The sequence below is a fragment of the Danio rerio genome, chromosome 5 (assembly GCF_049306965.1).
Source record: "Danio rerio strain Tuebingen ecotype United States chromosome 5, GRCz12tu, whole genome shotgun sequence".
Taxonomy (NCBI): Eukaryota; Metazoa; Chordata; class Actinopteri; order Cypriniformes; family Danionidae; genus Danio; species Danio rerio.
Genome location: NC_133180.1, coordinates 35,851,977 through 35,875,455, shown reverse-complemented (window position 1 = coordinate 35,875,455; position 23,479 = coordinate 35,851,977). Strand labels below are relative to the sequence as shown.

Sequence of the window (23,479 nt, the reverse complement as noted above, 5' to 3'; positions counted from 1 at the left end):
CAGATTCAATTAAAAATATCTTAATTTGTATTCTGAAGATAAATACAGTTCTTTTGGTTTTGAAAGACAAGAAGATGAGCAAATAGTGACTGGGTTTTTTCAGTAAACTGACCTTTAATGACAGTAACAAAGTGCAGTTTTAGTTAACAGCAGATTTACCGATTTATTATCTAATCAATTTAGGCTCCCTTTATTGACATTTGTGTAGTTTTTAGTTAACATTGCACTGACTTGCCTTTTGTCTCAAGCGTATATTATTTCCAATCCCATAAAGCCATATTCATATTTACTTTACCTAATGTTCAATTATCTTCACACATCATTTGCGAATGAGATCTGACCGGTGCATATATATTTATGGGTTCATTGATGTAATCATCCATCTGGTGTAAACAGCAAACAGTCTGTCCATAAAGGATGTGCTCTCAAGCACATTTCCGCTGCTGTTTGCATTATCTACTGTCTGTGTGGTCTCTTTGCCTTTTCTTAATGTGCACCACAGAAACTCGAGCAGCTCAATCAATACCCGGACTTCAACAACTACTTGATATTTGTGCTCACAAAACTAAAGACAGAAGGTAAGCTTTTCATCTTAACATTAAAGAGTAGGGTGGCACGGTGGATCACGGTTAGCACTGTTGCCTTTCACTGGTTTGAGTCTGTTGGCATTTCTGTGTGGAGTTTGCATGTTCTCCCCGTGTCCACGTGGGTTTTCTCTGGGTGTTTTGGTTTCCCCCACAGTCTAACGACATGCTGTATAAGTGAATTGGATGAAATAATTTGGCCATATTGAATGATATTGCATAGGTGTTTCCCAGGACTGGGTTGTGGCTGGAAGGGTATCCACTGCGTAAAATATATGCCGGAATAGTTGGTGGTTCATTCCGCTGTGGAGACCCCTGATAAATAAGGGACAAAGCTGAAGTAAAATAAATGAATTAAAGGGGTAGTTCACCCAAAAACTAATATTTACTCACTAACTATTAACTCTGCCTCAAAAGTTTAAATCTTTCATGAGTTTTTTTTCTACTGTTGAACACAAAAAAACATTCTTTCATAACAACATGTTTTCAATGTTATGCTATTAAATCATAACAGGTTTTCAGTTTTGGGTAAATTATTTCTGTATGTTATTGTATAACAAATGTTTTAATCATTTAGATTTTGGAATCACTCATTCTTGGGGGGTTTGCAATATTAATAATAAAGTGATCCTTTTTCTTTCTTTCTTTCTTTCTTTCTTTCTTTCTTTCTTTCTTTCTTTCTTTCTTTCTTTCTTTCTTTCTTTCTTTCTTTCTTTCTTTCTTTCTTTCTTTCTTTCTTTCTTTCTTTCTGTCTTTCTTTCTGTCTTTCTTTCTTTCTGTCTTCCTGTCTTTCTGTCTGTCTGTCTATCTTTCTTTCTTTAAACAATAGATTGCCAAGGTGGTCTTTAAACCTTAGCTCCATCACAAAGAAATAAAAATAACACAAAAACTGGCAGTAGGTGGTGACTAGTCTTTAGCCCCTTTCACACATACAGACCTTTCCGGAAAATTACCGGCAATTTTCCGGAAAGGTTGTATGTGTGAACAGGTCCTTTTTGAAAATACCGGTAAATTCGTTCTGGCTATTTTCCGGAAAGAGAAGTTGTAACATTACCGGCAATTTGCCGGAATGCTGCGCTGTGTGAACGCAGAAGGAATATTTCCGGAATAAGCGCGTGCACGTCTAGAACGTGCTGACGTAAGACTTCTGCTTTAGCCAATCACAACAGTCAGACGCATTTACGTCCGCGCGGTTTGTGAGAATAAAAGCCTTTGAATATTTTTCCAGACGCATTTAGCTGCTAGAAGTTAGTCAGATCACGTTTATATGTTCTCCTTAATGCCAACTGTGCAAATAATCATCGATAAGATGCTTATGATAAGCCGTTGTTTGTTTACCTTCAAGCTTTGCGTGTGCCTGTGAAACAGCCTGTGAGCGGCAGCACACGCACATATTATGAACATCTCGACATGCGAATATGATCCTGTGAAAGTTGTTTACAATATTGATCATCAAAAGAGTTTGTAATTTAGTCAAATGTTTACAAATACAAGCGCAGCCGTTTAAAGCTCATTTGTGGTGAATGATGTCAGAATTTACCGGTATTTTGGAATGGATGTGTGAATGCTCTTTTCCGGAAAATTTCCGTAACGTCCTCGCCTGTGTGAACAGCGCTTTTTTGAACATACCGGTAAAGTCGTTCCGTAAATTTTCCGGATATTTTCCGGTATCACTGTGTGAAAGGGGCTTTTGTCTTAAGTCATTTATTGAATCATTCATTCAAATGATTCATTCAGAAAGGCTGATTTCTTAACCAAACCAAGTTCAATTCAGAAATGAAATATTAAAGTACTGCCTTGAAGCATGCAGTTATTCTGCTACTGATTTGTTTAAAACTTTTTTGTTGGCAAAATACAGAGAAAATTGGGCAATAGCTTTTATATAAAGTATTTTATGAACGTGTAGCGGAGGCCAGCTGGTTAAGTGCTGTGCAGATAAATGTCACTCCTCTAAACTCTAAAGATGCTCTAGACACTGGAGGCCTAGGTCTTTAGCCTCCTTGTTATGTCAAGTTCATTGTGCATGATTTTAGCGGCAACGGGTTTTGAGAAATCGCAGACAAATGCCTGAAATCACTGAGCAATATTAGAACCGGGTCAATAAAGAAATTTGAGGAGAAATCTTTAATTCCCTTCAAATCCAGGTGAGCAAATATGTACATTTTCTACCACATTAAAGGCTTCTTTCTTGTTATGTAGTTTTTGGTTGTGAGATGTAGTTTGGAAAAAGTTGTCTGTGATTCTTCCTATTGTAAAATCATGAAATGTGAAAGCCCCTGTCGTCGATCCATCTTACAGTGGAAACAAAGCAGTGACCAAACGCTAGCCCAGATAGTCATGCAGTGTGAAAACAAATGTGACATGACTTTGAAAATCATGCAGTCTCAAATTGACATTAGAGCAATCAACTCCCATGGGTTCAATCCCAACTCGGTGCAGTAGGACCAGTGGGGTTACATTGGTGCCGTGACCCAGATGGGAGTGAGGTTTAGGGGGGTGAGTGTAGCGGAGGCCAGCCAGTGAAGTGCTGTGCAGGTAAACATCACTCCTCTGACCGCTAAAGGTGCTCTAGTGACAACTGCATGAGGCCTAGGTCCTTAGCCTTCTTGTTAAAGCAACCGACTCCCATGTGGAAGGTCTCTGGTTTGATCCCAGCTCGGAGCAGGTTGGGTGGTGTAGGACCAAGAGGGGTTACACATGCTCACATGTTAATATTTGGTCAATTTTAAATACGTTCATAGGCTTCATTGCACAGGAAACACATTTGAACTTTAATAATTTACACTTCTCTTTTTTTCAGCATAAATGTCATAATCAATTATGATATGATTGTAGACCATAAATAGTGCACATTCGTTTCGTGTGTATCAAGATTATGTAATTAAGGATGCCTGGGCTAAGAGACAAGCATCTGTAAAACGTGGGTCACGTTAATTACAAAGCGGTTAAGTAATTATAATGGTAATTATAGTTCAGCATTATTATGCTTGTGCGTGTCAGTGACCTTTTCTTATTTTTACAGACACTGACAGACTGTTAGGGGAAATGAATTGTTTGTTGTTGCTTTGCGCTGTGGTTGTTTGTTACAGTTTATGAGGTTGACATGACAGTTTGTTTATAAGATAATTTTATGTTCCAATGACTGGATCTGCTATAATGGGAAGCAGTCGAGCAGGCTGTCTGAAGCTCAGTTGTCTCAGTAGTGTTTTCTCGAGCTGGTGTTAGTTCAGGTCAGAGGTACTGTAATCTGTCCAGTGCACTAGGAGCTTAACTGCGCTGACCTTTTGAGTCTGTATCCCCTGACAAGCCCCAGGTCACAGAACATGTTTAGAAAATGACACTAGTTCATTTGCAACTGCGTCTCCTTTTTTCTTCTGTATATTAGCCTAAGGTTTGATTCAAAACAGAAGATTTTTTTATTAGGCATCCACTAGATGAGTTTAGATCTCAACAATAAGGACTTTGTCAATGCTGCTGTAGATGCAATTGACAATTTAAAATTCTTATTTTGTGGTTGTTTGTTTAAGCAATATAATATAATATAATATAATATAATATAATATAATATAATATAATATAATATAATATAATATAATGTACATAAGCTTCAGAACCTTAAGAAATAAACTTTTGGCCATCTGTCAAATCAGGTTAGGGTGTCAAAGAGTCTACATACATTTGTATGTTTTTTTTGCATTTTAATATAAATGTTTAAAAAAATATTTAAGGTGTCAAAAATGTTTATAACTAACATAAGCCTTTTTTTATTACACACTAAACAAAACTGTTTAGGGCTCAGCATTAAAAATTTTCAATAATATAATATAGTATAATATAATTCATTAAAATGGCGTCACGGTGGCGCAGTGGGTAGCACGATCGCCTCACAGCAAGAAGTTCGCTGGTTCGAGCCTCAGCAGGATCAGTTGTCTTTTCTGTGAAGAGTTTGCATGTTCTCCCTGTGTTTGCGTTGATTTCCTCTGGGTGCTCCTGTTCGCCTCACAGTCCAAAGACACAGGTGAATTGGGTAAGCTAAATTGGTTGTAGTGTATGTGTGTGAATACGAGAGTTTCCCAGTGTTTCCCAGTGTTGGGTTGCGGTTGGAAGAGCATCTGCTTCGTAAAACATATGCTGGATAAGTTGGCGGTTCATTCCGCTGTGGTGATCCCTGATTAAAAAAGGGACTAAGCCAAAAATATAATATAATATAATATAATATAATATAATATAATATAAATGTAATATAATAAATCCACTAAATGGTTTCAAATGAATTAATTTTGGTTATATGGTTGGTTGTATTAGATACAATGTAATTTATTTAAAAACATTCTGGTTTGGACTGTAGTTTTATTTATTTTAATTATTCACATTTGTTAACATTTTTTGGAACATTTTTGTGATTGACAAAAAAATTTATTCATATTGTATGACATTAATTTGTGTTATATTCTATGATGTTGAATGGTGCGGACAATGTTTAGTATAAATGTGAAGTAATATCTGCTTGCATAAAGTCGTACTGTTTATCCCTACAGTCGTTTGTTTCTTTCAGTTCTATAATGCTGATTTTGGTCTGTGCTGAGAGCTGTATTTTCCACCCTATTTCTTTTTTTTCTTTTTATTCCCACCATGTTTCTAAAAGTAATGCTTTCAGTAATGCCCTTTCTGTCTCCTAGATGAACCCACTCGTTCTCTCAGTGGTCTCATTTTGAAGAACAACGTTAAGGCCCATTACCAGAACTTCCCAAACGGTGTGTCCGACTTCATCAAAAACGAGTGTCTGCAGAGCATTGGAGACTCCTCGCCGCTCATTAGAGCCACAGTGGGTGAGTACAGACTTACAGACCATCACTGTGTGGCTCTGAGCCACAGCTTTTGCCATCATGCCATAAACAATATTATGCCTTGGGGCTCTGTGGATGGCTTTGTTTTGCTTTTGATGTAAGATCATTTATTGACTCTGTGACAGAATGAGTTTTTTGCTCTTAGAAAAAAAAGAGACAGGCAGTGGACTAGAAAAAATGCTCAGTTAGGAGACGTGAGCTTGCATGTTTTAATGTGTAAAGATATATAAACAGATAAATAGTGGAAAAGCAGCATAGTAAAATACAACTAAAGGCTGATTTAAACTTCTGCGTCAAGCTCACACGTAGGGTCTGGCGCAGCCTTTGCACGGTCACATGGCCCTCGCAGATGCTGACGCCCACCTCCTAAAAACTGTAACTGCACATCGTAACGATGCGTAGCGCAAGCTCTGTGATTGGTCAGCTTGGTAGCTGTGACGAGTGTGGGCAGTGCTGTGCAGATGTATCTGTCTGTGGACTACAAGATGGGGGCGTAAAGCCTGATTTATACTCAACGCATCCACTAGTTTGCTTGAATACGCGTAGCAAATGAGACGTCATCACGGTGTTTGCGGAGGTTCGCTTTGGGTGCGCGTGACATGATTTGGTGGGCTGCACAAACTTTTTTTTAACCCAAGTGAACAGTTTACATGGCACTGCATTTAATTTGATTTGAATTATGGATCATTTTGAGGAGATATTATCTGAAACAGGCATGACTATACAGATCGTTATGGTCCATTCATGTGTGATCAAAGGGATAATCAAACAGATTTCTTGGCTAGAAATTGCAACAGCCCTGGGAAAGGGGGAAAGCTTTTGTAAAAGTTTGAAAAAGACTGAGGGATATGTTTGTTAAAGCCAAAACAGATTATTTAATTACAGAAATAGGTTTTTACACCATTTTAAAATAATTTAGTAGTTGCAGAACTATAATGAAGGAACAATTTATTTATTTGATAGCTGAAAAAAATATTTATTTGAACTTCTCGGTTTACAGCATACTGATGCCCTGTATTTTTATTGATGATAATTGTTAATTCTTTCTATAATTAAAAAAATATTTGTAGAGCAACCCATTTTCTTTTGTGTTTAATATTTGAATAAACTTTAATAGGTAGAACTGTCTGAGATATGAACAATAGCAAGTGATGCATTAAAGTTATAAAAATCTTTATAATTATTAAAATAATTTATAAAAATAATAAAAATAATTTAGTTAAAAAATCTTGAACGATAATAATGATATGATGTAGTTCCGGCACTTCCTACTTCTATGGTTATTTATCTGATTTTACGTTGGGGTTTTTTTTTTGACCGCCCCCTGTCATTTTAAAGAATATCACTACGGTCGATTACTTGAGCTGTATGCCCAGTCAGCGGAGGTGTGCTATGCGGCGCCATGCAAAAGTATAAATCTGGATTAAGACGAAGGGGCGTAACTTGTTGTAAGTAAAGCCTGTTTTATACTTCTGCGTCGAGTGATCGGCGTAACCCACGGCGCATGCCTTGCTCGTTACCGTGCATTTATAATTCTGCGCGCTGTTTGTGTTCCTCTGCAATAACACTTTCGAAACGCTAGCTGGCAGTGAGGTGTTTATGTTCCTCTGTGTCCAGTTTCTTCACTGGTGTTTTGTTTTTTGGCTCAAACTCGCTTATTTTGAGGCAGAAACCGGCGGACGTGCAACAACTTTAACCATAAGGTAAACAAAAAACCAAACTTTTCATCTGGAGCGCCTTCACGGGATGACACTTGTGAACACTAGCTCCAACGGACTGGTGCAGCTCTCGGTCCCACCCACACTTATCAGCAATACCAAGCCGACCAATCGCAGAGCTTGCGCTACGCGTCTAAGCGACCGTGTAGTTACATTTCTTGAGAGGTGTGCGTCAGCGACGCCGACGGCTCCAGCGAGGGCTATGCGTCCACTCAGTGACTTCTTCATCCATTTTGTCATGACAGTTAGCCTACTCGGGGTCACCCCCTGAGGTAATAGTAGTGTGCAAATAACAGTACAATGTCGAGCGTGTCAAGTATGAAAGCCTCCGCAACTCATGGCTGGACGTTAACTCTTGAAAATGAGCGAGTTTGAGCCACTTGTACATTAATACATTAAGCTAGCGTTTAGATAAAACAAAACACCAGCGAAGAAACTCGACACAGAGGAACATAAACACCTACTGCCAGCTAGTGCTTTGGAAGTGTTATTGCAGAGGTACAGAAACAGCGTGCAGAAGTATAAATGCTGTGTTTAAATTAGTGTTAATGCATGTATAGATGCGTGAGTGTGTGTGCACTGCAATAAGTTATATGGGCTATCTACTACAAATTGGTAACAATATTACATGCATTAATTTTATGTAGTTTAATTTCTGTTCATTTATTTGTTTTTTTAGCATACTACTTAAAGAAATCATGTAAACAAATTGCCTGACAGATGATGATTTTAATATTATTAGTGAAATGTCATTGTTGGGATGCACATGCAGGTGTCTCAATCAAGCCACATAATTAAACCAATTATCTTAAAATAAACATAAAGCCTTCTTTTCTTCATTTATCAGCTTAATTGATTCCTCAGATCAAGCCTAGTACTTGTTTTGTTTGTGTTATTTATTTTTTATTTGATTTTATTTACCAGCCTTAGTCAAAGAATTAGCTCTTTATGATTATTTGGATTAGACTGTGATGAGATATGCAGTGCTGCTGTGTTTCTATGGTAACCCAGCATCTTGTGAAGCACTGCTTAAAAATCTATCATTGCTGCTGAGGTTTTTTTTATTTAGCTTTAGTTGTTTTTAACCTCTAAGGATGTGTTTTCCTGTACAATGGTGATTTATAATGATTTTATTTTATAGTGAAAATAATGTGAGTTCAAATATGTTATCAAATGTAATTTAAGAGCTTGATTTTTATTCATTTATTCATTTATTTATTTATTTATTTATCTGGTTGTTTGCAGTTGGTTATGTAAACTGCAGTGTAGGCTTGTAAATGGTGCATTATTGTGCATATCTTTGTGTTTCTCAGGTATTCTCATCACAACTATTGCCTCTAAAGGGGAGTTACAGAATTGGCCGGAGCTTCTGCCTAAACTTTGTTTACTGCTGGACTCGGAGGACTATAACACTTGTGAAGTAAGATACACAGAAGTTTTTGTTTCCTCAAGCTGTCTGCAGTCCTTTCTCTCTTCTTTTCTCATCAATCTGGCATTATTAAGCATTTATCTCTCTCTTTATTCCTGTAAGATGATGGGTGTTGCTGACTTTGTCTAAAACTCTGGTGTAGCTCAAAGCTTCATCTCAGCATTATAATCAGGGTTCCTAAAGCACACACTGCAGAAAACCTCCATAGGGTGTTTCTTTCTGTTTTGGCTTCATTGTGTGAAAGGAATGTACATCGTCATCAAACTGTCCTGTGGGGTTTTTGCATTTATTTTTGGATTTAGTTGATTTGTAATTGGTAGAAATGTTGTAAATTTCTTTTTTTGGGAGCAAAATTAACACGCATCTTAATAAAACATGTATCTTAATTTGGGTTTTCATAAATCAATCTTTTATATTAATTAATATACATCAATCTTATATATATATATATATATATATATATATATATATATATATATATATATATATATATATATATATATATATATATATATATATATATATATATATATAAACATATAAGGGTGACACAGTGGCTCAGTGCTCAGCATTGTTGCCTCACAGCAAGAAGGTTGCTGGTTCGAGTTCCGGCTGGGTCAGTTGGCATTCCCGTTTTAGCGTGGGTTTCCTCCAGGTGCTCCGGTGTCCCCCACAGTCCAAAGAGATGCGGTACAGGTGAATGACTATAGTGTGATGTGTGTGAATCAGTGTGTGTGGATGTTTCTCTGTACTGGGTTGAAGTTGAAAGGGCATGTGCCGTGTAAAAAAAAACATGCTGGATAAGTTGGTGGCTCTATCTATCTATCTGTCTATCTATCTGTCTGTCTGTCTATTTATAAATTTAATAAACAATACAAAATACAAATATGATATAATTACATCTAATTCAGTCTTAGTCTAAGAAAAGTTGAGTGCAAACATTTAGACAACACAATAGCCAATAGCATCAATATTGACAGCACAATAGAGGCAGGTATAAATATAGTAAGACCCTATTTGGTCAAATTTGGATAAGCACTATGTACGTAACACAAACGGTTGTTCCATAATTATTATTTTTTTGTGTGTTATTGACAAAAGGTACAGTACATTAAAGGTATTCAATGACAAAGGTATTTTTTTAACCATACATTAATTTGAAACAGAGACAAATTAACATAATAAAATTTTTTATGAAAAGGAAATGCATTAAATAAAAAAATATTAATAATAATAATAAAAATGAAAATAAAATAAAAATTAATTTACACAAAAAACAAACAAACAAGGAAATTTAAAAAAAGAGGGTGGGTGGGGGGTGGGGTTGGGAATTTATGGTTGGAGGGGAGTACATTAGTCTCAATATGAATTATTAGAGGGTCCCATGTTTTGAAAAATGTTTTGGTTGATTCTCTGAGAAAATATTAAATTTTTTCTGTTTTCAAAAATAGCATTACATCACTAAGCCAAAGTGACAGTTTAGGTGGCATTGGTGATTTCCACTCCATAAGAATTCTTCTTCTAGCTATTAATGTTACAAAGGCAAAGGCGTTTTCTATTTCTTTGGCTACATGGATGTCCTCATTTGCTACTCCAAAAATAGCCATTTCCGGATTTGGTTGAATTCTTAAATTGAAGGCCGAGTTTAAAATTTCAAATATTGAAGACCAAAATCGTCTCAGTTTGTCACATGACCAGAACCTATGGGATAGGTCTGCCTTGCATGAGTTGCAACGATCGCATATTTCATCTATATTGGGGTAGATTTTAGCCAGTTTGGTTTTGTTATAGGGAATACGATAAAGAATATTCATCTGAATCAGATTAAGACGCGCACATGATGAAGTCTTGTTTATAATTTTAACTGCTTTATTCCAAGTTTCTTCAGAAATATTAATTCCTAGTTCTTCTATCCATTCCATTTTAATCTTCTCTAGTGTTGTGTTACGGAATGTCATAATAAGGTTATACATTTTAGAAATGAGACCTTTGGGTTGTACAGGGGTCTTTAAAATTAAGTCCAGATTCAGCAGGCGTTTGAGGGAATACAGAGCACTGGGTCTGAACAAAGTGGCGAACCTGGAGGTATCGAAAAAAAGTCTGATTTTTGAAGATTAAATTTTTTACTCATGTCATTGAAACTGGCAAAAATATTATCAATGAAAAAATCTCTACATGTAAGTATGCTCAGGTCCTGCCATTTCTTAAAAGTAGCATCTAGCTTGGCTGCTGGAAAAAGATGATTATTACATATGGGGGTTTCTAAAGAAAAGTCTGTGTTGGTCCATAAATTAATTTAATGTATTGCACCTCTTTGTGATATAGATATTGCATATATTATTATTGCAGTAACTACAGTTAAAGTCATAATTATTAGCCCCCCTGAATTATTAGCCACATGTTTATTCATTCATACATTCTGCTTAGTCCCTATATTAAACTGGGGTCGCCACAGCAGAATGAACTGCCAACTTATCCAGCATATGTTTTACGCAGCAGATACCCTTCCAGCTGCAACCCAACTATAGGAAATCCCCTGTTTTTTTTCTCCCCATTTTCTGAATAACACATGTCTAAACATATTAGCTTTATTAACTCATTTCTAATAACTGAATTATTTAATCTTTGCCATGATGACAGTAAATAATATTTGACTATATATTTTTCAAGACACTTCTATATAGATTCAAGTGACATTTAAAGGCTTAACTAGGTTAGTTAGGTTAACTAGACAGGTTAGGGTAATTAGGCAAGTTATTGTATAACAATGGTTTGTTCTGTAGATATATAGCTTAAAGGGGCTATTAATTTTGACCTTAAAATGTTTATTAAAAAATAAAAAAACTGCTTTTATTTAAGTCGAAATAAGACTTTCTCCAGAATAAAAAATATTATCAGACATACTAATGCTAATAATTCTGACAACTGTATATATTATTGGCTTCACCTTATTCACCTTCTTTGCCTCTATATATATTAAAAAATTATGTATCATAATATTATTAATTACTCCACCAGTCCTAAAAAAATGATCAAGTGAGCAGACAACAATAAAAAAGCATTACTTTAAGCAATTTAGAAATGTGCTGTAAAAGTTAAACTTTGCTCTTGTTGTTATTATTATTTTCTTGTGCATAAATAATGTCTAGTTTCAGACCCCGCTATGATTATTTATGCAGTAACATTAGCATCAGTTTGAATGACTTTGTTTTGCTGACGCATGCTAGTGAAACCTGAGTGTCTGGACTTAAGGCTAAGAAGGTGAAGTCTTTGTCATTGGGTCAGTATTGTATGTGTTTGTATATATACACACCCATGCAGACACAATCCTGTCTCTACTTTAACGTAGCATAAATTAAGTTGGCACACTGGAGCCTTGACTCGGACATTGTAAACTTTGCATGACCAAGTTGTGTGTTGTGTGACTTCCCTGGCAGTGTTTTTGTTTATGTTGTAGAGCAGACATGCTGGGCTGTGACCACTAGTAAACACGCACTCGCTCGTCATCCTGAGATGCTACTTTTATGTACCTACGTGCAGTAATTGAGTAAATTCTGTTTCACACTCCCACACACAAACAAAGAAACTGAGCTGGCAGCACAATGCTCTGCCCTGTGTGATTGCGAGACTCTCACTGAGCAGGCTTGTCAGCACAGATTGAGGTCAGTTATTTTCTACTGTGGAGATCAGATGTGATCACAACTGATCATAGACATGCTGGAGAGTGGAGACTCTGCAAACTTTAAGACTGTCCACACTTTCAGAGCCTCCCGTCTTTCTCTGTACCTAAATAAATGACATTTAATGGAAACAACAGAGGGGGTTGCACCACATACTAAGATATTAAAGGGATAGTTCACCCATAAATGAAAACTGTCCTAATTTACTCATCTTGTTCTTAAATTGTTTGGGTTTCTTTTTCTCTTTTGCATGCAAGAAGAGAATGTTGGGATAAAAAGCAGTCATTTACTTCCATGGTATTTTTGTTCCTAGTATAAATGTCAGTGGCTGCTTTTCACCTCAGTGTTTTTTAGAATACCTTGTTTTGCGTTCAACAGAGGAAAAAAATGTATAAAAGTTTAGAACCACCTGAGTGTGAGTAAATAACTTTTGTTTTGTGAAATGTCCCTTTAATGTACACTTTTTTTTTCCAAAATTTATTTAGAAACGTATTCCAAATTAGAAAAATACCCAACAGACGCTACAGTATATAATAACAACAACATCAACAGCAGCAACACAAACAACAATTATAATAATTATATATTTTTACTTTCTACTATGCAACTATTTAAAAGTTTTGCGGATTTGTTTCCTTTTAAGAAATTAATATTTTTAGCAAGTGATCTACAGTATACAGTAGTCGACATTCAAAGTGAATCAAAAATGTAACTGAAAATTGTCCTAGGCAAGAATGGGTGCTGTTCAATACTTTTAGGGCATCTTTAATGAAAGGTGATAATCTACTTTAAATGTTGACTACTGTATATTATATGTGTATATACAGTGCTCAGTATAAATAAGTACACCCCCAGAAATCTCCCATTTAAATGAAGAATGGATTTCTAGAATGCTTTTACTATATTATATTTGTGCATATACATTAGATTAGTCAGTGCTGAAGCCAAATCTGGAGCTTATCTAACAAAATAACTTGAAATAACGGTTCAAAAATCAGCAGCTCAAATTTATGTTATAGAAAAATATTAAATAAATGTCAAAAGTATCAAGAGAAACAAAAAAATATATACAGTTTTGTTGAAATGTTGTAGTTTGTCATATTTTTTGCTAAATTTTGCATGAATTAAATGTATTATCTTTTAATTTCTAAAGATGCTCTGTGACAAAAAATATTATTTTAATAAATATATCTGTTTAATGAGTCTGTTTTGTTTAAATGCACCAATATGTTACCATATTCATTAAGAAATGGATAAAAGTATGCATTTTCAAAATGAGGTGTGCTCAATTATGCTGAGCACTGTATAAAAACACAATATACAGTAGATAGACACTCTGTACCAATACCAAAGTTTTTTGTACTTTTTTTTTTTGTGCACAATATTTTCTCCCATTTTTTTCCCACTTGACTTTTTTCTGTTCCCTTAACATCGATTTGTTACATTTAATACAAGTGCATTTTCTTATTATTTTTGCTATTTATTACGTTTTTAGGTTTCAGATTACACTCATATTGTACGAGCTTGGGGGGTGTGTGTGGAATGTCTCACTCTCTGGCAGTAATGATTGGCAAATGATCACACAACATGTGGTCTGACTATGTTGAATATGCATCTATACTTAGTAGTGTGCATGTGCCTGAAAACAGTTACATCAAAGTTGCCTCTGAAGAAACGCTGACACACCCACTCTTTCTTCAAATGCTATGCTGACTAAGAGAACCATAAACCAGTCCTCTGCAGACATGAATGTGATCCTCTGGTTCAGCCGGTTGAAGCATGCTGAATGAAGGACATTAGAGGAGAGATGGAACACTCATATACAAACAAATGGGAGAAATATTAAGGCTCAGTATTGTGTTCATTGGAGTGACACTTTTGATATATACATTAACAGTATATTCGATATAGTATGGGTGATATTGCAAAAAAAAAAAGTATCACAACATCTTGTTTCATATCATTCGATATCAATTACTGAATATTTTTAACAATGCATTTAGGAATATTAGGATTTTATTTAACCACTTTATTTGAATTTACCAACATTACTAAGGCAAAGAGTTTTAATATTCAAAAACAAACCTTTAAATAAAATATCAGATCTCTTTATTATAAAATAAACAAAAGTGTTAAAGAGACTCTTAAGGTGTGAATAATAATGATACAGTAAACCTCAAACTCTGTCAACAACACAAATTATGAGAATCAAATCTGAGCTTTTAAGTAAAGAACCAGCTATCATTCTTCAAATACATAGTCATTCAACTTCATAATTGGTAATGTTGCAATATTACCACCATACTACAAATCTTTCAGACACAGCCAAAGCTTTGCAAAATCCATTGGACAACATGTCAACACCATACCTCTGTGGTACAGAACTGAACAAGACGGTTGATCCTACTTCTACATAGAGACTTGGCATCATTTCCTATCTAGCAAAAGTTGCATTTTGCTTAACTGGAACCAACAAACGCCTCCAACTTTTGAACTGTTCATACAGCTCCTGAGTGAAACAAAGCTCTTGGAACAATATACATACTACTTAAGAAACAAAGAGAATGTCTTTCGAAAAAAATATGGATGCCTCTAATGACTCTGACTACCTTATGTATTCATATTAAGTGTGACTTTACTCAATCACAGCAGAACCTTATTTGTTTATAATGATTTTCGTATTCTTTTTTTATATTTATTTATTTATTTATTTATTCAATCATTTATTTATTTATTTTTTTATGACTTTTGCTGCTATTCTTGTGTCTACTGATATCCTTGTCTTTGCCCTTTTTTGATTTTGTTGTGTATTCATTAAAACCAATAAACAAAGAATTAAAAAAAATCTTTCAGAGAGGGGGTGCCAGTGGCTGGGATACACAAGAAAAGAAGCCAAAAAGTTACTCTGTGACATCCTTAAATCCTTTTTTATTTACAATCAATTTTATTCAGAATTTTATTTTCTTACTGTTGCTTTAAGGCACTCATTTTCACATGTGTTGTTATTCTGACCTGAAGCGGGTGCGCATAGATTCCTTGATCACTTACAATGGACTTTGTTTGTGCTCCTCTGGCATCTCTCATGACTAGGCAACTATCAAGCGTTTTCTCAGAGGATGACAAATGGACAAATCATTGCTGCAGCTCTGATACAAGTTTATAAGAGAAAAGTAAAAAGCACTGCAGTGTTTGGGTGCGCTGTGTTTGTCTGAGGTACAATATGTGTTGTCGCTCCCATATGTGTATCTTGTAAGACGCGCGCCTCCATTGGAAATGACAAACCGACACCCTAAGCTTATTGGGACTACTTCCAAGGCATGCGCTTAGAAGCCACATTTTAATAAAACTATAGCCTTCATACCAAAACTTCATACTGAATCTTTTTTTTATCGATATTGACAGTGGTGTTCGGTCAATAAGTGTTGATACTGATTTTTATCACCCGGCCCTAGACGTTACTGTACATTATTTTAGTGATTTTAAGTTAAAGAAGAAAGAAAATAAGTTGTATTATGACATGGGTTTGAACTAGTTGTACTACATTAAGGTGGTTTACATCGACAAAGTTGTGTCCCTGTAATTCTTTTTGTCTTTTTGAAATTCTAAATTTGCCAGAGGATTTCTGTGAGGACTGGATTTAGGGGTAGGGGTGGGGTAGGGCCCTATAATAATAAACAATTTGTATTTTATAAACTACATTAAGCCTATGGAGTGTCCCTGTATTAACATTGCATGTGTAAAAAGAAGAATCCATCGCTGTGATCTTCAGGTTTGGCAATTGGAGCCTCATGTTGCTACACGAAGTCTGAAGCATTCAAAAGACATTTCCAGAATGTCAGGGATGACTTTATTTAGCTTGGCCATAGAGTGGTTTTGCTCTCAGTAATGGGTTTAACGCAAGGATGTCATATGTCTTCTAGTTGGCATGGTTAAGATGTTCCTGACCTTTGAATTATAGATTATTGGCAGAAAGAGGCTACAGCCTACATTGACCATTAGATGAGCACACTGGTACAAAAATGCACGTAATGATGATAATTACTAATGTGTTCATTGTACAGCAAATGCCTTTATTTGGTGTATAGGTTAATTTTTGATAGTTTCTCTTAATTTCACGTCTAATTTTAAAATAAAAGTGCCTCTTTTATGCTGTTTTTAAGCTTTTAGGTGTCCTGCAAGAGGTTTACATTTATAAAACATATAAAAATAAAACATTTTAATATTCTCATTAAAACATTTCAGAATCATTTCTTCTTGCAGTGTCTGAAATGGATCATACCAGGGGCGTTGCTAGACATAATAGTGTTTATTTGACTGTGTGTGTGTGTGTGTGTGTGTGTGTGTGTGTGTGTGTGTGTGTGTGTGTGTGTGTGTGTGTGTGTGTGTGTGTGTGTGTGTGCGTGCGTGCGTACGTGCGTGCATGTGTGTGTGCGCGTGTGTGTGTGTGTGTGTGTAAAAAAAAATAAAAAGTATAATTGCAGACAATAATAGAAAATAAATAAATAAATAAATATAATTTTTTTTCTTTTTTAAATATTTCCCAAATTATGTCAAAAAACAAAAAAATGTTCACAGTATGTCTGATATTTTTCTTGTGGAGAAATTTGTGTTATTTCGGCTAGACTAAAAGCAGCTTTACGTTTTTAAACACAATTTTAATGTCAAAATTATTAGCCCCTTTAAGCAATTTTTTTGATAGTCTACAGAACAAACCATCATTATACAATAACTTGCCTAATTACCCTAACCTGCCCAGTTAACCTAATTAACCTAGTTAAGCCTTTAAATGACACTTTAAGCTGTATAGAAGTGTCTTGAAAAATATCTAGTCAAATATTATTTTCTTGTTACAAAGAAAAAATAAATCAGTTTTTAGAAATACATTATTAAAAGTTTTATGTCTATAAATGTGTTGAAAAAAAAATCTTCTCTCTGTTAAATAGAAATTGGGGGGAGGGGGGGTGAATAATTCAGGGGGGGGGCTAATAATTCTGACTTCAACTGTAACTGGAAAACGATCTAAAACTGGAGTGATGCTTAAATAACTAAAGAAATCTTTTGCATGAATAATATTAATATCATTAAAATGAAATTCTCTAGACAATTTGATAGAATACAAAAAAAGATGTTTATCTGTTGTGTGTGGTCTTACCCGACTTATGGCCGAGAATTAGGTTTATTAAGTCATATCTCCCTGACTCATTATCCCTCTTTTTTTTCTTTATACAAAAAATCTATCAGGAGCCATGCTTAGTAGATATAAGATTACCAACTTTGTTTTGTCGACTTGCAACACTCAATGCATGCCGACACCTTTGCATAAAAGACTGTGTCGCTGGTTTCACAACGCATGACCAGAGCGGCTATTTTCATGTTTACAACCGGGACTTTCACCGGGTGCAGAGCAGTGCGTCAGCATCAAGCAGGAGCGCTGCGTGAGGCGCGTTGGTATGTTTTTGTTTTTTTTTTGCGCACATGCTTAGTTAGCTTTTTGATTTAACTACATTGCTTTCATCAGCGATGGTTCAGTTGCACAATTAGAATAACGTCTTTACTCTGGGATTACCACTCTTAATAAATACACTTGCATATAAAGTAAATTATATCTCAAAGTATTCACTGGGGGACTGACGGTTTTTACTGGGGCACGTGCCCCAGTAAATGGGGTCTAGCGACGCCCCTGTTTCATACACATTTTTGGTACGTTTTTACCTTTTTTCCGTAAGTAGTTCAGGATCAACTCTTTCTTTTTTGGAGGAGTCCATTCAGATTGCTTTTTGTTTATTATATTATATTCATTGTATTTGTAACAGCTATATTAATCATTAAACGTAAAATCTAAGAAAGCATAATGGGGCTTTTTTATTGTCAGTATATGAAGATATCTAATGCAAATATAGAACCTACAAGTATGTGCTTTCACAGACTTATAAATAATCCAAATAGAAAATGGACTGCATTTATTCGCTGGGGGTAGTGTTTGGTGTTTTGACCTTGAGAGGCTGGAGGCTCTTTTTCTCTGAGATCTCTCCTCAAAATGTGCCATCTCCAACCAAGTGCAAGCTGACAGTGGAGACAGTTGCCATGGCGACAGCCGAGCCAGACAGCTCGTTGGCACTGCGCCGCTTGTGCTCGTGACCTGATTAGATTTCTTACAGGTGGACTGTCTATGAGCTCAGGAGGAAGTTGATGTGTCGGGTGGGTCTCTCTGCTGCAGCGTCTGGCTTAGGCATTGTTCTCCAACAGTGTCTTTTCTGTGATGCTTTGTTTAGTTAAATAAGATGCTGATATAGTGTGTTAGACTCTCCATGAAATCAAAATCGACAGTTCTTTTTTTTTTTTTTTTTTTTAATAATGCACTGTTTATTGACATGTGATGGTTTAATATTTTTATGGTACTGTTGTTGAATCTTTTATCAGGGTACACTGTATTATCACAGTAGTTTAATAAATTACTGAAAGAGGTTTAAAAGATGAACAAACTTTAGTGTTCTTCACATAATAAGAAGTTGAATGGCTTTCAAATAATAAAAACTCTTTCACATTACACGTTATTTATTGAAATGTCCTGCTTTTAATGTTTGGAGAACAGTTTTTTTTTTTCTGAAGTGAAGTCACTTTTTCAATTATTCATTGAAGTTTTGACAGAAAAGGTTTTCAAATTGTTATATATTAATTTTAAAAGTCAGATATTGTGTGTCTGAATGTCTTTGTTGTATTTCTTATTTTTAAAACAAAAAACAGGTACATATAAACCTATAAATTACTCGCATATACACCTATACTATTGGATGTTCAAAACAATTTATTTGAAACTTGCATAAATGCCCAGAGTTTTGACTCGTTTTTTTGTTTTGGGTTTGTTTTAGTTCTCCTTTATGAGTTTAAATCAGGATAACATGAGCTTTTGTTTTTTTGTGCCTACAGAATAAACACTAAAACAAAATGACGACTGTTTTTCTGGTGTTTCGTTTTTCAGAATAAATGGAATAATTGAATGAACGGATGATACACAGACCTACACAGACCAATTAAACTGTGTCTTACATTTTCGTAAGCTAAAATGTGCTTTGAAATAAAATACATTTGAAAAATTAGAGACGAATAATTCACAGTTTAGAAATGTCCACAATAACAATATTGTTCTAAAAATGTATCACCACAAAATGTTTTATTGAAAACTGGTATCTTCTCTGATACCAGTACTCTAAACTTTTAATCTTCTCTGATAACATGTTTGCAACTTGTAAACAGCAATTTATTAGCATTTCTTTGATACTTTTTCTTTTTGTTTTGACTGAGGAGGTCAATGATAGTAGTTATTATGGTAATGGATGTGATTGTCTATGTTATGTTTCATTTCTCAGTTGTGTACATACACATACAGGGATAAATGTTTGTTTGTTATACATAGTGGCCCTGATAATTCATGCCAGATAAACCGATTACTTCTACTATTGCTGTGGTTAAGAGTACGACATGTTTTGGTTCCAATGAGGAAAATGGCTCGGAAGAATTTAGTAAATGTAAAGCTGCAAAACGTTTTCAGTGAGAATGGGGTTTAATGTAGGGTAAGTGCAAGTGTATAGAATATACAGTATGTCCATTGTAAATATAATCAAGAAAATCAATTGTGTGTGTGTGTGTGTTTTAATCGGTCTATTTTAAACAATGTTATGTTATCTCAGCCATACATTCCAGTACATTCTTTTCCCAGTTCTATACTATTAACCTGCAGGTGATTTTGGCTGTCTGCAGCATTGTAGGGCTGCACGATTTCTTTCTTTTAAACTTTAATAAACAATCTAATCCTGCGAAGTGACTTGAGGATAGACACATTGCCATATCAATGCTCAAACAATACATTGTTCAGCCCTACTGCATTGCGTAAAATCTACATGTCCCTTTCAGTGAATGCAGTCCATGAGCCAGCTGTGAACTTGAGGCAACAGTAAAAATAATGTGTTTTATTTCAGCAATGTTGGCTACACATCATGCTAAAAATAGCAGTGGAGTGTCTGTTAGCTGAAGGCCTCTGTGTCACTCTCTGACACTCATGGCTGGTTAGAGGACATTGTTTGATTGATTGATTGTGAGGGAAGTTTTCTAGATGAAAATTATGAAGATGTTCAGCTAAAAGGAGAAATGTGTATGATTTTGCCAGTTTCAGTCCTGCTGTGTTTGTCTTCCAGGGGGCTTTTGGTGCTCTGCAGAAGATCTGTGAGGACTCTGCCGAGATCCTAGACAGTGATATGCTGGAACGGCCACTCAACGTGATGATCCCCAAATTCCTGCAGTTCTTCAAGCACAGTAGCCCCAAGATCAGGTAAGAGAAGCCCGATACAGCATGGCTATTTGAAACCATGGGGGAATTTATTTAGTCTGGCGCTGTCATGTGCTTCCATTTTTACTACATAGATGCTGAGGCTGAATTAATTCACATTTGCAAGTATAATCATAGAACTGAAAAGATTTTTGTTTGCATTTCGAACATAAAACCAAGAGCTCCCTGACACCAAAAACAGCCTGAGACTTTTTTAAGACATTATCAAAACATTCCATGTGTCTTCAGTGGTTGAACTTTAATCATACAAAAAGCTCAGAGAACACTTTTGACCACCACCACCAAAAAAGAAAAAAACAAACAAACAAAATGGCTTTGTTCATCTATATCTTCCACATCAGATCAGGGTGTGAGTGTTTACTACAGGCAATACGAAGCTTGCATGTTGCACTGCTGACTCTAATGGCAATAAATCACACTGCCTGTATTAAATGCGTACCCTGACCTGTAGAGAGAGAAGATGTAGGCTTTGTTTGATTACAATTGACCCGACTAAAGTCACTTGAGAAAATCTTTTTCTTTTCTTTTTTTTTTCTGTACTTTGAACGTCTGGGGATGGTTACTGACTATGGAGGATTAGTAAGGTCTGGAATTTCTTCTAAAATATCTTCATTTTAGTTTAAAGGCAAGGCAGGTCTCAGGGGACTGGATTGACGAAAAAAATGAATTTTTATTTTATGGTGAACCTTTAACCTGAATGTTTAATTGCACATCTTGTAATGCAATTCAAAAAACTCCTGCACTGTGTCTTTGTTTTGTGTGTTGTATTCCACAAGGTTTTGTGCAGTAGTAATAACTGTCCATTTGCTGTGTCCCAAACTGAAGGCCTCATACTTAAATATATTTTATATATCCCTTTTAAAAATATTTGAAAGGGATAAAGGTTGTAAGGCACCAAAAAACTGGAAAAAACAACTTGCACTCCTATCCATGAGAGTCAGAAATTAAACAAAAATTCAATGGAGTAGAAAGTATATACTTCTTAATCTTGTAATGAAGTGGTCGGTTTTGAGCACTTTGGTTTGGAACAACACTTCAATATGGCGACACATGACTGTTCACATTCTAGCAGTGTCCTTTGGGGGCGATTTTTATCCCTTGTTGTGGCAAGCAGCAAAATTTTTGATTTGTTTTATAACACACGCCAAACAAATTTGTGCAGCTACTGTATTGGAATGCCATTGTGGCGCCACCTTCTGTATTGGAGTGCCCCATGGATAATTTATAATGTTAATGTTTATTATCAACTTCATATTATCTTTTTTTTTCATTAGATTTCATTATAGATCTCCACTATTGGTATATTCTGACATCCCTAATTTCGAGTAATATATTTTCCCAAGTAGGCATGGGACGATAACCATTTTTAAGGCATACCGTGATTTAGAAAAGTCAAGGTTTTAAAACTGGCAACATTTTTACCAAAGATCCCGTTTTAAATTGTAAAGAAATCAGTGTTTTGGAAACTAATGAAGACAGCAGAATTAAGGATTTATTTGAATAATTTAGCCTGACATGTTTACTGCCCCAAAATATTTCAAATGTTTCTCAAAATAAAATATACTGTGTATATTTTTTGTTCAAAGGGGAAAAAAGCTGTTGTTTTTTACCCAGACATTTAAAGAGAATGTATTTTAGAGCAGTATTCACAATACCATGAAACTGTGATAATTTTATCCAAAGTTATCATCCCGTCAGAATCTTATATAAGCCCAATTCTATTCCCAAGCAATTGACCTTTCACCAAAAGTAAATTGACAGGTGATCTGACCAGCCACATTGCCTACAAACCCCACAAATCTTGTCATCTCAATGACTGTTTGTAATCCAGTAAGCTCTAAAAATGTAAATTATCTTTGTTTGTCTTGGAAAATGCCTGTTTTTTTTTTTTAGACGGGTGATAATAATAATATTAACAATAATCCGTACATTTATATAGCGCTTTTCTAGACACTCAAAGCACTTTACACATTTTTTTGGGAGCGAATCTCCTCATCCACCACCAGTGTGCAGCATCCACCTGGATGACGTGATGGCAGCCATAATGTGCCAGACCACACACCACAGACCAGCTGATCGGTTAAGAGGAGACAGTGTGATGAAGCCACTTTTGGTATAGGGAGGAGGCCATGATAGACAGAGGCCAGTGGGCATATTTGGTCAGGACGCCAGGATTAAACCACTACTTATTTTTGAAGGACATACTGGGATTTTTAACAAGTTAGAACCTCGAAAGACATCGCTCACTGAACAGAATAGAGTCCCTGTCACTATATTGGGGCATTAGGACCCACACGGACCACAGGTTGGGCGCCACCTGCTGGTCTTACCAACACCACTTCCAGCAGCAACCCAGCTTTCCCATGTGGTCTCCCATCCAGGTACTGACCGGGCGCAGCCCTGCTTAGCTTCAGTGAGTGACCATATGAGAGTTGCAGAGAGCTAGCTGCCCGCTCTCTGATGCTGTCTCTTATCTCAGCTTTGCTCTTTTTAATTGCCTAGCTTTACTTTCTCATACTGAGTATGTAATTCAAATGCATGTGGACATGTATTTGCTGACCATTCTGTTTGAAATCAACATACATATTTTCCAGACATTATTCATTATTTCAACAGAGAGTGCACAAGTTGACAACGGCACAGCGAGTGAATATAGCTTGACGGACATAAAAAGGGTCAGTTGTTCTGACTGCATACTGTGTGTGCGTTCTGTGTTTGTTGTCTGTTGTAGGTCTCATGCCATTGCCTGTGTGAACCAGTTCATCATCAGCAGAACGCAAGCCCTAATGCTGCATATAGACCCCTTCATTGAGGTACAACAACCAAAAACTGACAACCTTTAAACATGCTTTGCTCGCTTGATGTTAAGTGCATTGT

General features: G+C 35.7%; 1 protein-coding gene across 4 annotated transcripts in view; it reads left to right on the top strand.

Annotated features, from left to right (window-relative positions):
• The window catches only part of tnpo1 (transportin 1), a 50,503-nt gene that overhangs the window by 2,563 nt on the left and 24,461 nt on the right, over nt 1-23,479 (top strand). For 2 of the 4 annotated variants that reach the window (XR_011015535.1, XM_685987.7), the window contains exons 2-6: nt 503-578; nt 5,264-5,413; nt 8,463-8,569; nt 20,451-20,584; nt 23,334-23,415. Coding sequence is in view for 2 of the 4 variants with exons in the window: in XM_685987.7 (XP_691079.2) it covers nt 503-578; nt 5,264-5,413; nt 8,463-8,569; nt 20,451-20,584; nt 23,334-23,415 (549 nt within the window). In the remaining 2 variants the exon portion in view is untranslated. Of the gene's footprint in view, nt 1-103; nt 579-5,263; nt 5,414-8,462; nt 8,570-20,450; nt 20,585-23,333; nt 23,416-23,479 lie in introns of all 4 variants that reach the window. The other 2 variants (XR_012406922.1, XM_073952353.1) reach the window with 1 other exon arrangement.